A 15,973-nucleotide genomic window follows, 5' to 3' on the forward strand; every position below is an offset into this window, starting at 1 on the left:
ATACAGGTTTGGAACAACATGAAGGCCATGATGACAGATTTTTCATTTCTGGGTGAACTATCCCTTTAATACAAGGACAGTGGGCAAATTAGTTTCATAGAGCTTTGCACACTCTTTGAGAGACAGCATATACAAATGTGCATGATTTAGAAAACTGAATCCATAGAAAACTTCTCAACAGTGGTACAGCTCTCGTCAAGAAAATATAAGAAAATGAAAGGGTGAATCCCACAAAACCCATCAAAATATTACTGCAAAAGGTGTTATTTAATTTTTTTCATTTAATTTGGGGTGAAATTTTGATCATATTTCATCTGTGTGTGTGTGTGTGTGTATATATATATATATTTTTTCATTCAGTTTTTGCACTATTATTTTGATGACAACTGGTTTAACTGTAAAAATACTGTGATTAAAAAAATATATATTTTTTTCCTTTTGATTTTGGGGTAAAATTTGACCTGAACAGGATTTCATGAGAATCACCCAATTACATTTTCCCATAGCAACACATATATGAGGTTATACAGAAAGAGATCTGGGAAAAAGCATGCATCGACTTTTAGAAAAACCTTTTGTATTCAGCAAATGTTATGCATATAATCACAGTTATTGTCAGAGTAACTCAGTAACAAATTAAAAAGACAAGTATGTCATTCCTTTTCATACTGTCTGTGGGTTCAGCTTTGAAAAAATACAGAGCCATCATCCATGGGGACTAATGAATGTTTCCTTTCACTGGTATGACAGAGAAAGAGAAAAGGCAACATTAGAACTAGCTATGAAATAAGTTCTAAAACATATTTATCTCTATACACACAGACACATACTCGATCGCACGCACAGAGGCACGCAAATCTGAACCAAAATCAGCACATTTGTTGTAAACAAATAAGGCTTAAGCCAAACACAAAAAAACATCAAAAAAGTGCAATCGTCCTGTGAACATTCAAAGTACCTCTAACGGGGTATATATTCTAGTTCAGTCACAATGTTGGTCCGTAAGAAACTTGGCTCTGGACGATCAAAGCATCTTTAACATTAAACCTTCTGACAGAGGTACAGCTCTATTTGAATTGTGTACTCTTCGTATATTAATCATTTAATGTCTAATGCATTATTATTGTGCAAACCAGAATGTTTCTCATTCTGGATGAAATACTCAAGTAGGGGAATCTCACAAAACCAGTCCAAGACCATGTTTGTCATATTTCAGACCAAAATAAAAATAAATTGTGCTTAAAGAAAATGATATGATATAACATTATTTCCTTTTGTTGTACTGCCTTTGTTGATTTAAATAAATAAAACAAAACAAAACAGTGAAGATACTGTATTACAGCAATAAAAAAATGTTTGCGAATAATGGGAATTAAAAAATAACAAGTGAAATGTGCAGATATAATGGGAATTCTGGGGAGGGAAGTTGTCATGAACATATTTTAATGAAATTCACTCAAAGACACGTTTAATATTATTCTGTTTGTCTTCGCCCCTTGACTGTCTATTAATATGTCATACTTTGCAAGTTTAGCACTTGATGTCTAATGCATCTTAAACGTCTTTGTCCTGACTAATAAAGACCACCGTTTCATGTGTTGGGATCATTAGAGTTCATCATATTCATATAGAAAAACCATCTTCCCTCCCCAGTGACAAAACATTCAGAGACACCCAAAAACTAATCCCACCCAAAGTGAATTCCACCTTGTGATTTAAAAAACAAATATAAAGAGGTCTTCTAAATTTTTCAGCCCCATCATTCTCAAAAAATGGAAAAAGACACAATGATAAAATTACTGCATTGACACATGACTATATTACAGTCAAGAAGTAAGGCTGTCACTCAAAAAAAATTTAAATAAAATAAAAAAAACATACTCAAGGCATAATGTCCCCAAACGATCCTGATCCTGTCTGAGAAGCGTTTCAAAGTCTGTATGTTTGGATTGAGGTGAGTTTCAGTGGCAGGATGGGCTCGAGAGGGTTCCAAACATGGACCGGCCCACAGAAGGTCCACTGACGGCTCCCAGAGTCTTCGCAGGTGTAAGTACAGAGAACAGCGAGGGCAGGAAATGATGCGTGAAATGGCGGATGGGCGGCATCCTCGCTCTACCTGTCTTTCAGCTCTCGGGTCACACGTTTAGTGATGTGGCCACACAGCAGGCCCAAGACGAAGAGGATGGACACGGCCAGCGCAATCACGAACAGGATGTAGTTCTTCGAAGGTGACGCTATAACTTGTGCAGCGAGGTCCGAGAAACCTTCAGCTGGTGCCACCTGGGAAATCACATACTAGAACTCATTAAAAGGAATTTTGCTAAACCTGACATAACATTCTTTAGGGTACATTCTCAAAGTGAATACAATAATAAATACAATAATAATAATAATAATAAATATCAAGTGTAACATTTTTAATAATAAAAATAATCTACTAAAAGTTTGTAAGTGCATTCATATATTTGTAAGAACAGTAATAAAAATAATAATTTATTTATAATAATGTCAATAATTATGTTAATAAAATGTTTATTTTGATAATTATAATAAAATGTCATTGTAACAGTAAAAATTGAAACAAAGTTTAATATTAATACTATTATTAAGTCAAAAATCAAAAAGAAATATTAACCTATTTTAACAGAATAATTTATTCTTGCTATTATTGCATTAATAATAATAATTATTATAATCATTTATGTCAATAAAGTTATTATAGAGATATGTATAATAATAATAATTATTATTTCTGAATTCTGTTACTAATAATTAGAATTTGTTTTACTTAATTTATTTCTTATTTATTGTTATTATTAATAGACAACTTTAGAAGACAACTTAACAGTTTCTTGTAATTATTACATTACTACTACTATTAATAATAATAATAATAATTTTAATGCACAAAAGACATATTTTACAGCTAGAAGTTGGGCTGTTATGTAGTAAATGTATTTAAGAAAAATTCTTAATAGTTATCTATCTGGATGATGCGTTTGCTGACCTTCGCTGCATAGCTCCACATGTCTACGCGGTCCTGTAATCTTCTCTTACATTCTGGCTGCAGACGCACCTGCTTGTCCTGCAGAGCTTCCATCAAACAGGACATTTCTGGGAAAGAATTTCAAATACAGGGAGTCAGGAGCTCCAAATTACAGAGTTCACACAAACACAAACACACACACACGTTGGGTTTCCATGTTTTATGGGGACATCCCATAGGCCCAATGGTTTTTATACTGAACAATCTGTATGTGCTATTGCCCTACACCAACCCTACACCTAAACTTAGCCCTCACAGGAAACTTGCTGCATTTTTAGATTTTCAAAAAACTTTATGCTGTATGATTTATAAGCTTGTTTCCTCATGGGGACCAAAAAATGTCCCCACAAGATTAAGATTTACTGGTATTACTATCCTTGTGGGGACATTTGGTCCCCAGGACGTGATAAATACCAGGCACACACACACACACACACACACACACACGTTAGTCCCATAACTTTCCATTAGTCTCTCAAATAGACCCTCAACCCAGTTATCCTAACTGGGCATCATGAATTAAACAACACAAAATGGCATTTACAACACATTTCACTGGGACAGAACATTCAGTGAGAAATAACGTAAGAAGTGACATTAAGAAGAAATTTGAGGTTTAATATGCATGCAGCTACCTGTATGTCGAGCAAGATATTTAATAAAAAAAGTCAATGGTCAGGTTTGAATTTTGAGTTTTTAAAATTTTTGATAGTGTGAATGTATTGTGTAATATGCAAAAAACAAAAGCCACACTCACGTCTGCCTCTTCCAGGGTTGATGGCTGCACAGTGGTGTTTCAAATCCAGAGCACAGGCCGTGTGCAAGACAGGGTCCACAAATATATCCGCTTTGCTTTCTGTGAGCATGTTCAACACCTCCTACATGAGGAGAAGAGGATCAAATCAGACACTCAACCTGTCCATGTCAGATTAATATAGCTGTGTGTGAGTGCAGTGACTGTTGCTCATTTCACAATGAAGGCGTTTCTTTAACAATTTATTCCTGTGAAGCAAAGCTGAATCACTAGCATCATTACTCCAGTCTTCAGTGTCACATGATCCTTCAGAAATCATTCTGATATGCTGATTTGCTGCTCAAGAAACATTTCTTGTTATCGAAAACAGTTGTGCTGCTTCATATTTTTGTGCAAACTGTTAATAAATGTCTCTTTTGATAGATTTAGTGTCCAAGCTGAAGCTAAATAAAACTAAAAGTAGCTAAATAAAACAAAATAGTAAAAATTTAAATAGTAAAAGAATTTAAAATTCGTGTACATATTACAACATATCTAATATGACCCACGTTGAGTCAAACATGCATTTTAGTCTGGGACTAGCCTTAAGCCTCGTCTGTGATACTGGAGGTAGATGTATTATATATAAATCTAACATCTAATGTTAATACCTATGCAACCACCCATGTGTCTAATGGAGGAATCTCCTCTTATCAGAATGGCAGATGTGGGTTTATAAAAACTGATGGTGTTTCTATAGCAACAGATGCAGAGGAAAGCAGTGTGTAGCAGATGAAGCATGTTTAAGGATGTGTTCTGTACCGTCTTGCACTCCTCCGGTTTAATTTTCAGTAGGTTGTTCTTCAGACACTCCTCCACTTGACCCGTCTGTTCCTGCGCAGTAGCTTCCTCAGCACACAGCCGCGTGATCTAACACACACAAACAGACACACACACACACACACACACAGATATGTTACGAAGTTACTAAAGATATAAAATCTCCATTTTCTTTTTTAAAGGCTGCCTTGTCTTTGTTCATGTGGCCTTCAGTCAGCAGAATATCACCCAGAGATCATAGTCAATTTTCTTTACTGACCCATCAAGAGACCCAGATCACACCATTTCTGCCTGATTGCTCCCTGAGAGTCTATGGCTCATGGAGATCATAAATAAAGGGCTTTTCTTAGACAGGCTGTAGGAGGGGGTCCCTGTTCCTGTCCCATAGCATTACAAATAAGCCATTTTCATCTGCAACATTCTCTGCAGCAAAGCAGATCAAAAAGACCTAATACAATAACACTATGAAAAATCTTTCATTAATAACAAGTTTGCTAATATTGGGGTGGTGATGGCGCAGTGGATAAGACACATGCCTTTGGTGTGAGAGACCCGGGTTCGAATCCACTGTGAGACACCAATGTGTCCCTGAGCAAGACACTTAACCCCCTAGTTGCTCCAGAGGCGTGCGACCTCTGACATATATAGCAATTGTAAGTCGCTTTGGATAAAAGCGTCAGCTAAATGAATAAATGTAAATGTAAATGCTAAGCCTTGGTGCAGCAGTTGGTGCATATTGTCATCACAGAGTAACTCATTTGGACTGTCATTTCTACATAAAATCCTAATAAGTTAATGCCATTCTACAGTTTCCTGTCCCACAAAGAGAGAATTAAATAAAAAAGCAATTCAATTAATATTAAATTACCAATTAATGAATAAATAAAAACTATTAATCCGTTTTATCCAATAGTGCGTCTAAAATAAATTGTAATGATATTTCACAATATTACTAATTGTATTGTATTTTGATCAAATAAAGGCAGCGCTAATGAGCATAAGAGAGTTTTTTCACTATATCGATGAAAATATCTGGTGCTATACGTGACTATTTTGAATTGGAAATCCAGTTCCTGTCTTGTGACATTACATATGAATTCCTTCCATTCCCTCAAAAACAGGACTGAAATATTACTGCAGATCAGTCATTCATGAGGCAGTTGGACATTTCTTCCTCACTCAAGAGATTCTCTTTAGGGACAGAGAGAGAAAAAACACAACAAAAAAACAATCTTTTAGAGTGATTCTCAGACGCCCCCTCACTCTCTCTGTACAGCTCAAAATGAGTGTCTTGACATGTTTAAACAGACTGTTAGATCTCATAAAGATGCTACGTATTGAATGCCATGGGCTCCGTTCCAAACACTTGCAAGCTCCCTACCTAGACAGCATTTTAGGCATCACTAAAACAGCAGGCAGCAAAATTATACTGATTTATATCAGCAGTCTGCCAGAAGTTTAAAGTTCATGTATGTATCCTTAGCAGATAATGCAATCCCAAAATGCACTGGAATGAGCTGACAGACAGAATCAAAGGAAATGTCCATTCTGTTTTACTCCGTAATGAAAAATACAGTATGAATAATTAGATAAAGAAAAGAATGCTTTAAATCAGTCACTCATGTATTTTCATTTTCATTTCTAGATGCTACTCAGACCTCCGTAGACAGTGTACATAAAGATGGCTCACTAGGGTTTGGGACAGAGCCCGTGTGTCCACTCACCTCGTTCCTGCAGTGAACCTGGAGCTGTGGATCGAGCCGGTAGTCGAGCGCTGACTCCTGAAGAATCACTCTGATCTGATCCTCACAGTCTCCCGACAATCGCTGGGAACAAAGACAATTTTAACCGGTTTAAAACTGTTAAACAGTCTGCGTTTCCACATCACAACACTCCCACTCGCATGCTAATAAAATAACTTCAATGTCTGACTTGCACACAAAGACCAGCATGTGTTTAATACACAACTCTGTAGAATATTTAGCCAAAAATAACAGTATTTCAACTTGCCTATGAATATTTCATTATTACTACAGTATTATTTCTATATCATTATTTATTCATATTTTGAATAAGCATTTTTTAATCATTTAATAATTTATTTTAGAAATTATGTGCTTTTGACATTTTTGTAATTAAAAAAAAAAAAAAAAAAAAACCTTATCCATAGCTTTAATTTATTTTATTTTAGTTATAGTAATTTTAGCAAAACATTTAGTCAACATTTATAATTTTCAATTATGTTTTTTATATTAAAATGTTGTAAGTTAATATTTTTAATCTAATACTTTAATGTAATATGAATTATTTTAGCTTTATTTCATTTAAGATGAAATTATTATTATTTCTATACGAGTTAAATATATATTTTACTGTATTTGTTTTAATTTTAGTACATTTTTGCACAAATTTCAGGTAACATTTTATTATCACGTTTTTATAATTATTATTTTTATTTTTTCATCTATTTATTATATTTATTTCAAGCAATTTTTAATAGTTTTAGTTTAAAATAAATAACAGTAACAGCGATGATATAAGTAAGTAGTTGCGCAATAAGCAGGATAATGTACAGTCAGATGGTCATTATCGCAACATAAACCCCTTCAGTATGATTCAAGACTATAATTTTGCTATGTTACTGGGCTGACTGTACATTATCCCTTACATTTTTGTTGCTAATATTCAGTGACACACATACCTGGTCTGCATACTTGAGTTTAAGGCAGGATATGACTTGACCCTCCAGTTCGTTGGCGTCACTGGCTTTATTGAGTACGCTTTGACAGAACTTGGGTATATCTGCTTTACAAGCCTTCCTCAACACTGGGTTCAATCTGTAGTCTGAAAACACAAAGACAGCAAAGAAATTAAAACCCTAGCATTACAAAAGTTGAAATAATTCAAAGATACTTTAAGAAAAGACAAAACAAGGAGGCCATTAAATATTAGATTCAAGGCCATGAGGTAAAGACAGAAACTAGCCTCAGAGTGTTTCAGAACCAAAACTGGGAGATTTAGATGTCAGTTTCAAATGAACTAACTCAACTAACTGTAGTTAAGTGTAAATGAAGTGCAGATGTGTTTGGTCTTCACCTGTGTTCTGAGTGATTTGTCTCTTGGTGATCATCTGCTTACACTTGGGATCCATTAGCTCACTGTTCTTGTTCAGCTTCAGACACTGCAGCACGTTCTTAGCATCCGACTCTGTGCAAAAACGCTAAACCAAGGACAAATAGGTTGCGAAGGACAAAGAAAAGGAGAAACAGATTTAACTGCTGACTGGACTATCTATAGGAAACGTATGGAAGTTTACAGACTCTTTGAAAAGCAAGTATGTAGTCACTTAGCATGCGCTTTTAGCCAAAACGTCTTGCACATTAGATCGCTCTACAATGTCTGTACTCAAGGGCAAAAGAGAGATAGCTAATGGCTCAGTCATTTTGGCAAATGAACCAGCAATTTTGTGATTATAAGCCTTCGGCTTTTACCGCTACATCACACCACTGCTCTTCAGTTATGTAATGTGGCAAAAAAAAGCAAAATGTACACTACGACTACACATGATCCTTTAGAAATCATTCATATATTCTGATTTGATGATGACGATAATATCATTGTTTGTGCCGTTTAATATTTTTGTGGAAACCATGATACGTTTTATTCAGGATTCTTTGATGAATCAAAAGTACAAGATAACAGTATTTAAAATATAAATCTTTTGTAACATAAAAGTATTTTCTCTCACTTTCGATCAATTTTATGTGTGCTTGCTGATTATAAGTATTCATTTCTTTCAAAATATAAATCTTACTCGCCTCAAACTTTTGAACGGAAGTGTATTTGTTCATTCAATGCTATTTCGCTCAAAGACAAGGTTATGTGGTTTAAATGTTTAACACTTTTCCAAATCAGGTCCGATCCATCAGCCGCTTCACTCTGGCCCCATGTTGATCTTGAGTTTAAGTTCATTAAAACATGGGGGTTGAGCCATTACTATTGATCTCTGACAATACAGAGTACGTTTATAACCATCAGCTCGTTCTGTTTGACAGGAAAGCTTTAGGTAATGGAAGAAATGTCAGGATACGACCTAAGGGAACTGCAGAAGTTAGTCACCTGCTAAAACAACTCACCTTGATCATCTGCTTGCACACTCTCATGAGCTGATAGTCCAGCTCTGGATCCATCATTTCAGTTTCCTGAAGCTTAAAGACCTTTTGATGACACACCTGGGACAGCTGCTTCTTGTTCTCTTTGAGGCACTCAGTGATCTGAGAAGAAGAGGACAGATAGAGGCCTTAAAAAAACAGGTTATGAAGGTCTTCTCCGATAGTTAGTTAATAGGGCTGTATTCTTCATTGCTGCAGCATTTTATTTTTTCACTTATGCTGTCAAGGTAAGGTTAGTCAAGGTTTCTTGTGAATAATCATGATTAGATGCATTTTTTAAATAATCACATTAAATTAACACTACAGCTCTACACATTTTCTATGCATTTCATAGGTGTTAGTTAAAGCTGGAATTGTGTTGAAAGTAAGAAAAATTCTTATTATGGAATTTTCATGTAGGTCAGAGGGCATGATTAGATGCATTAATATTTTATCGCATTATTATTATTTTGAATAACCCAAGCTAACCTAAGCTGTTCCCTGACTAAACAGGACCATGTTGCTGACTACTGAATAACTGTAATTATGTAAACATGTGTGGTCATATGTTAATGTGCTCACGGTTGTGTCAACATGATTTATGGCTGAATCATTTCTTTAGCTAGGTTTTTAATGGACTGGGCAAGAAAGAAAGAGCGTTACACATTGAAAATGTATTTCCATAAAGTGCAAGGAAAATCCTACTTTGTATAACATGTATTTTGCATGTGTGCAAACTTGCATGCTTCAAACCACCTGGCTTTGCATAACGTTTAACAATCCCACTCTGTATAATATGCATTTTGTAATTTGCTATGTGGTTAAAACCATCTGGCTGTAATGTAGGATTTTCCCCAGGGTTTCTACATCAATAGATCAGTCTTTCATGATCACCCAATAAGGGTTTTTAATTATATTATAAAGACTGATGGAGGAGTTTTCCATTTGTACTGTATTTTAGGTACCAATACTTCATTTTAATTTTAAAATGAAAAGTTAAATTTAAAAAAGCAACATTTAAGTGGAACTAATGACGTCATGAAATTAACTCAAATAAGACAAAAACTTTAAAATAAGCTAGAACAGAATCAAAATGTAAGCTGACATTTCTAAATTCTAATTCTATCGTTTTTATTTATTATTATTAATTTATTATTCATTTCTAGACCTGAGAATGTTATTGAAATGAATAAAATCTTTAAAAAAATCGTGGAAATTAAATTTCTAAAATCTTTAAAAAATTCTAAAGCCTTTTTCTAGTTTTGTTCTAAGATATTTGTGATCCTGGAGCACAAAACCTTAAGTCTTAAGTCGCTGGGGTATATTTGTAGCAATAGCCAAAAATACATTGTGTGGGTCAAAATTATAGATTTTTATTTTATGCCAAAAATCATTAGTATATTAAGTAGAGATCATGTTCCATGTTCCAATATATTTAGTAAATTTCTTACCATAAATATATCAAAACTTTAAAGGCGATTTTTCTCAATATTTAGATTTTTTCGCACCCTCAGATTCCAGATTTTCAAATAGTTGTCTCTCGGCCAAATATAGTCCTATCATAACAAACCATGCATCAGTGGAAAGATTATTCATTCAGCTTTCAGATGATGTAGAAATCTCAATTTCGAAAAATTGACACTTAAGACTGGTTTTGAGGTCCAGAGTTACATTTTATCTGGACACTATTGCTATATGTGAATAACTTTTTTTTTTTTTTTTAATCCCCCATAATTACATATGATTATAAAAGTCATTGGTAATAAAAAGTGTAAACCCAGAGGAAAATTAAGTGTTTAGAAAATTCTGGAATTTTAATTATTTATAATTATTGTATTTAGTTATTTTAATATAAATTGCCACTGCTAGTCAAAAAAGTAGAGACATTTTTATGACCTGGAAATGTCAATTTTAAACTTTTCTACTATTTATAGGTGCTCCATGAGTGTGGGAATCTTGTTATCTTCTTTCTCTAACTGGACAAGTTTCATCATGCGTCTGCATGTAGCAGCTGCATAAAGCTATCTAGAAAAGTAAATGATCAAAGTAAACCGTTACCCGAGCATTTCCATAGGCGACAGAGGAACAAAACTTGTTGATATCCTTCTTACAAGCATCATGCAGCTCAGGTTCCAGTCGAATGTCCTCTGACTGCAAATGAAGAGGACAGAGAGTGTGACACCTGAACTTATAGCTTTAGAAGACTTGGAATATAGCGCGTGAGTAATATAAGAAAAAGCTTCATGAAACTTTAATGGTACTTTTAGGTCCTTGATCGAATAAATTACAGTCCACTTTTGTTGTACAGTAAAAAGGGTCTGAACAACATGGAGTGTGTGATTTAACTTGAGAAAAGTGAATTCACCATCTCCAGCTCTTCCACCCTCAGCTGTTTCCGACATTTGAGAGACACTCGCTGATCTTTCACATCCTGTAGAGTGTCGTTCCTCACTGTGGTGCTCAAACAAATGACCACATCCGCCCTGAGGTGGAAGAATAACCAAATGACACATGAAGAAGGTGAAAGAGACACTGAGGCAGAGGATAAAAAAATATGTGGTTCAAGAGGATGAATTTGTGTGAGCGAGAGAGAGCAAAAGTGCCAAAATAAGAGGAGACACACAGACAGGCCATGATGATTTAAGCCTCCATGAAAAGATGTTATATAACAACTAAATCACCATCAAAATTGAATGACAGAATCCAAACAGAGTTTAAGCAGAACGTTTCAAAGCCTGAAGAAACAGCTGCAGGATTTGTGAACTCACTTCTTCTTAATGTTGGGACAGAGTTTGAGTACGTCCTCTTTACAGGCCATTTTAAATTTGTAGGAGAAGCGGAAGTCCTTCATCTGAAGCTGAAGGGTAGATGAGCAAAAACACAGTAGACACAAAAATACATCCCATATCTCAAATCCTATATGAACTGTTTGATAGTACACTGAGCCTGTATTCATTATATAAATTAATGCAATTTATTGAAAGTGATAGTGGTGTTATTTTAGCATCATTGACATGGAAAATATTTGATTAATATTTTTTATCGTTTTTTATTTTTATATTTTCTGTTCATTTTGATTTTATTAAAATATTTAGTAATGAATAATTTTTTAGTAGTTTATTTAGTTTAGATAGCTAGATAGATATTATGTATTAAAATAGATATATTAGATATGTTGTAAGTTTTATTTTTGTTTCAGTTTTAGTATTAGTTAACTATAATAACAATGATAGCGTCTAAGTTTCACAATATCTATATATGCAAAATACACTCAAAAAATGTGATGTCAATCTCAAAATGGCAAATATTGGCTGATTAATTAGCATGGTCAACATATCCATCAATACCCCAAACCAACCCAAAACCATTCAGTACACTCTCTGCTGGGACAGCAATGACATTTGGGAACTTGTCATCATTCCAATTTAACATTGGTTGTGTGACTGGCTTACCAGCTGGAAATGAGTGACGCCCACAGCACATTTATCATTCATTTCCCTCTGATGTTTGTTCTGCACCAGGCATTCCAGAAGATTTCCAGTGTCTATCTGATTATCAGCTACGTCCTGGGAGAAAATTGACCAGCGTGAGGAATACGGAGTTAAAAAATAAAAGGAATAATTAGATGTGTGTGTTGTCAGTACTAACGCGGCAGTGGCTCTGGATGACCGGCTCACAGGCTCGGATCAGCAGGGCTTCAATCTGAATGTCCTGGAAACACAACAGTAAAGACTTTAAAAGAATTCTACATATCTTTATTTCAACTCGTCTGGATTATTGTAATGGCCTTTATATAGGCATTAGTCAGGCCTCTCTCTCCAGACTGCAGAGGGTCCAGAATGCGGCTGCTCACCTGCTGACTGGTACACGAAAGCGGGAACATATCTCCCCTGTTCTCGCTTCTCTTCATTGGTTACCTGTCCATTTTAGGATTAATTTTAAGATTCTGGTTTTTGTTTTTAAATCTCTTAATGGGGTAGCACCTAAATATCTGTCCGACTTAATAAGCCATATTCCATATAAAGCCATATGCTCCGCTAAGAGCACTTAGGTCTGCTGACCATTTGCTTTTGGCTGTCCCTCGGGCAAAGTTGAAGAGCAGGGGTGACCGAGCATTTGCAGTGGCGGCACCGAAGCTCTGGAATAGCTTGCCCCTCTACATTAGACAGGCTCAAACATGTGTTCTTTAAATCTAACCTTAAAAACGTATTTTTATAGTCTGCCATTCGATGAAAAACAATAAAACCCATTATAAACGAGGCATTTGTTGCATCCAGTGGGGACATAATTACTGATTATGACTTATACTGTCTTTTTACACGTCACGTTGCATCGCGTAAACATTACCATGTATGCATTTGTGATCTGAGAAACGACAAACAACAAGCACTACGCTACACTGCTCAAAACTCGCGTTTGAATAGCAAGCAGCTGAAACGTACTTACAGGCTGTCAGAAGCGCCAGACTGTCCTTGCAAAGTTGGAATTGCCCCACGTTATAGAAACAGCCTTTGTGCACAGCTGGCATTGTAGGCTATTCTCCCAGGTTCAGGAAACAGTCCTCTGTAAAATGCGCTGCACACACTCTAATATTTGCATTGCCAGAATAATAGTTCCGCCTTCTTTCTTTGCGTATACATTTAGGGAGTGTTTTGCAAATCTTCCCACACTGTGACGTAGACATGTGGGGCGTTTTTAAATGAGCCGTTTTAGGGGGGCGTGGACAAGTCTTAACTTTTATAAAGAATATCTCTTTGGTTTTGAGACTTTAGTCTTGAAATCGCATCATATGACCCCTTTAATGTAATGAAAGAAGTCTCTTATGCTCACCAAGGCTGCATTTATTTAATAAAAAAAAATACAGTAAACAAAAATAGTGAAATATTATTATAATTTAAAAGAAATGTTTTCTATTCAAATGTAATTTAAAACAGAATTTATTCCTGTGATGCAAATCTGAATTTTCAGCAGCATTACGCCAGTCATTTTTGAGTTTTGATTCTTTGAGTATAAACGGTTCCAAAGAACTGCATTTATTTGAAATGGAAATTTCTAACATTTGTAACATTATAAATGTCTTTACTGTAATTGTTGATCATCCTTGCTGAATAAAAGCATTCATTTCTTTTTAAAAAAGTACTTAATGTCCCCAAACTTTTTCATGTTATATATAATATATATAAACAGTACAACAAAACAGTAACTACAACAGTAACAAAACAGTACAGAAGATCCTAACATACAAGGAATTTCTTGTCCGCCCTCACCCTTTATGGCCTTATCCTCTCTAAGGGTTATGTAATGCTATGGTGTGAAATAGGAAACGTACCTCAGATTCCAGTTCTGTCAGGTTGCCCACCACGTCTCTGCAGTTTGACACCAGGTCCTCAAGATGGTCCTGAAGACACTCCAGCTCCTGAAACAGACAAAACAAACTCTGAATCCATGACCTAGAAATGCTCATAATGTACTGATACTCCTGCAAAACTGAGGGGTTTCATTCCAAAAACTCATTTTGTACCTGTCCGGTGTCTGTCTTCTCACTGCACCATTTGCCCAGGTCAGTCATGCAGCGTTTCTGGAGCTCAGGGTCCAACTTCACATCCAGAGCTCTCTGGTGAAGAATTCTCTGGACTTCCACCTTACAGTCCCTGGTGAGCTGCACACGAAAGTGATTTTTTCCACATCAAAATAGCAGTCCAATTATTTATTTTGATAGTATCTATTTTGCAAATTCAATGGATGAATACAAAATCACATTACACGTTTGTTCTCTCGTATAAAATGACCAAAGACAGTTGACTTTTCTATTTGTTTTCGTAGTTCCGAGTCAGAATAAACTGTAAGGTGGACCACACTTCATGCTGATAGTCTCTTTAGTATCTTAATAAGAACTGACTAAAATGCAGATTGTTTGTGCTTCTCACCCGTCTGCCCTGCTCTTCTGTGCGGTAAGCGTGGCGGTACAGGCAAGAGAACACAGCACCAGGAGGCATGAGCTCACTGCTCTCATTCCAGCCAGGTGTGTAGCACAGTCTGGACGCGTCGTTCTGACATTTACGGTATAAGATAGGATCAAGCCTGAAGGAAAAAAAATTACACGGGAGACAAAAAATGAGTCACATGCCTAATTGGATTTTAACCTCAACCTCTGACCTCATGACATGAAATAGAATTGGGTCTACACCTGAAATTAGTCTGTCATCATAACTATATATACACATATAGCATAGCATAACATACACTACATGTTTGAACAATTCATCAAAGAATCATCAAATAAAAAAAATTCTGTTTGATTTAAATGTTTTGCTTTCCAGAAAAATATGAAGCAGCGTGACTGTTTTCAACATTAATAATAATAATAATAAATATTTCAGCTGTTCTTTCTAACTTTCTATTAATCAAAGAATCCTGAAAAATAAAATGTAACACGTTTCCACAAAAACATGAAGCAGCACATCTGTTTTCAACATTGATACTGGACACGACTGGAGTAATGATGCTGAAAATTCAGCTTTGCATCCCATGAATAAATTACATTTTAAAATGTATTCAAATACAAAACTGGATAACACTATTTATAGCCCTTCAAGTATAATGCATTATAAAGGGTTATTATAATGCATTATAATTATTCATAATGTGCGTTGTAAAACATTATATTTTGTCGTAAATAATTATAACTGAATTTAAAATGCATAGTGTAACAATGAATTGATAAGTGTATAATGTATTAACTCTAATTACAGTTATTTGAGATTATAAAGCATTATAAGGTGCATTACAAGTGTTACTGAAAACTGGTATTTTAAATTGTAATAATATTTTACTATTTTAATTGTATTTTTGCTCAAATAAAAGAAGAGGCTTCTTTTGCACTGTAGTGTCTGTTAGATACAGTGCTAGTATGAATCAGCATCTAAAACCCACCTTTTGCCAAGATTTGGTCACAATAGAAAAGAGAATAACAGTCTCCGTAGGGTTGTAACAAACAAAGCATCACACAGCCAGCCTGTCACAATGGACCATCAAACCAAATTGCTGCTTCAAACTGTTCTAATTAAAAACCACTTGAATCTAATGGGCTGTGAATGAAGTTATGACCATCTAATGGATTTATTATAATGGCACTGTGTGGGCATCTTTTTCAAACCGAACAGATGAGAGACACACACAGTGAAGGTCACATCAGGCACGCGA

General features: G+C 35.2%; 1 protein-coding gene across 1 annotated transcript in view; it reads right to left on the minus strand.

Moving 5' to 3' along the window:
* Nucleotides 1-357: 357 nt before the first annotated feature.
* The window catches only part of LOC306888778 (Golgi apparatus protein 1-like), a 39,432-nt gene continuing 23,816 nt past the window's right edge, over nucleotides 358-15,973 (minus strand). Inside the window, exons 11-26 of the mRNA XM_079447222.1 lie at nucleotides 14,698-14,851; nucleotides 14,292-14,429; nucleotides 14,100-14,186; nucleotides 12,419-12,481; nucleotides 12,223-12,336; nucleotides 11,539-11,627; nucleotides 11,136-11,253; nucleotides 10,829-10,921; nucleotides 8,756-8,893; nucleotides 7,716-7,839; nucleotides 7,321-7,463; nucleotides 6,344-6,445; nucleotides 4,602-4,709; nucleotides 3,804-3,924; nucleotides 3,008-3,114; nucleotides 358-2,280 (exon numbers count right to left, since the gene is read on the minus strand). Of these exons, the coding sequence (XP_079303348.1) occupies nucleotides 2,113-2,280; nucleotides 3,008-3,114; nucleotides 3,804-3,924; nucleotides 4,602-4,709; nucleotides 6,344-6,445; nucleotides 7,321-7,463; nucleotides 7,716-7,839; nucleotides 8,756-8,893; nucleotides 10,829-10,921; nucleotides 11,136-11,253; nucleotides 11,539-11,627; nucleotides 12,223-12,336; nucleotides 12,419-12,481; nucleotides 14,100-14,186; nucleotides 14,292-14,429; nucleotides 14,698-14,851 (1,867 nt within the window). The 3' untranslated portion in view covers nucleotides 358-2,112. The remainder of the gene's footprint in view (nucleotides 2,281-3,007; nucleotides 3,115-3,803; nucleotides 3,925-4,601; nucleotides 4,710-6,343; nucleotides 6,446-7,320; nucleotides 7,464-7,715; nucleotides 7,840-8,755; nucleotides 8,894-10,828; nucleotides 10,922-11,135; nucleotides 11,254-11,538; nucleotides 11,628-12,222; nucleotides 12,337-12,418; nucleotides 12,482-14,099; nucleotides 14,187-14,291; nucleotides 14,430-14,697; nucleotides 14,852-15,973) is intronic.

Source organism: Barbus barbus (assembly GCF_936440315.1).
Source record: "Barbus barbus genome assembly, chromosome: 22".
Lineage (NCBI taxonomy): Eukaryota > Metazoa > Chordata > Actinopteri > Cypriniformes > Cyprinidae > Barbus > Barbus barbus.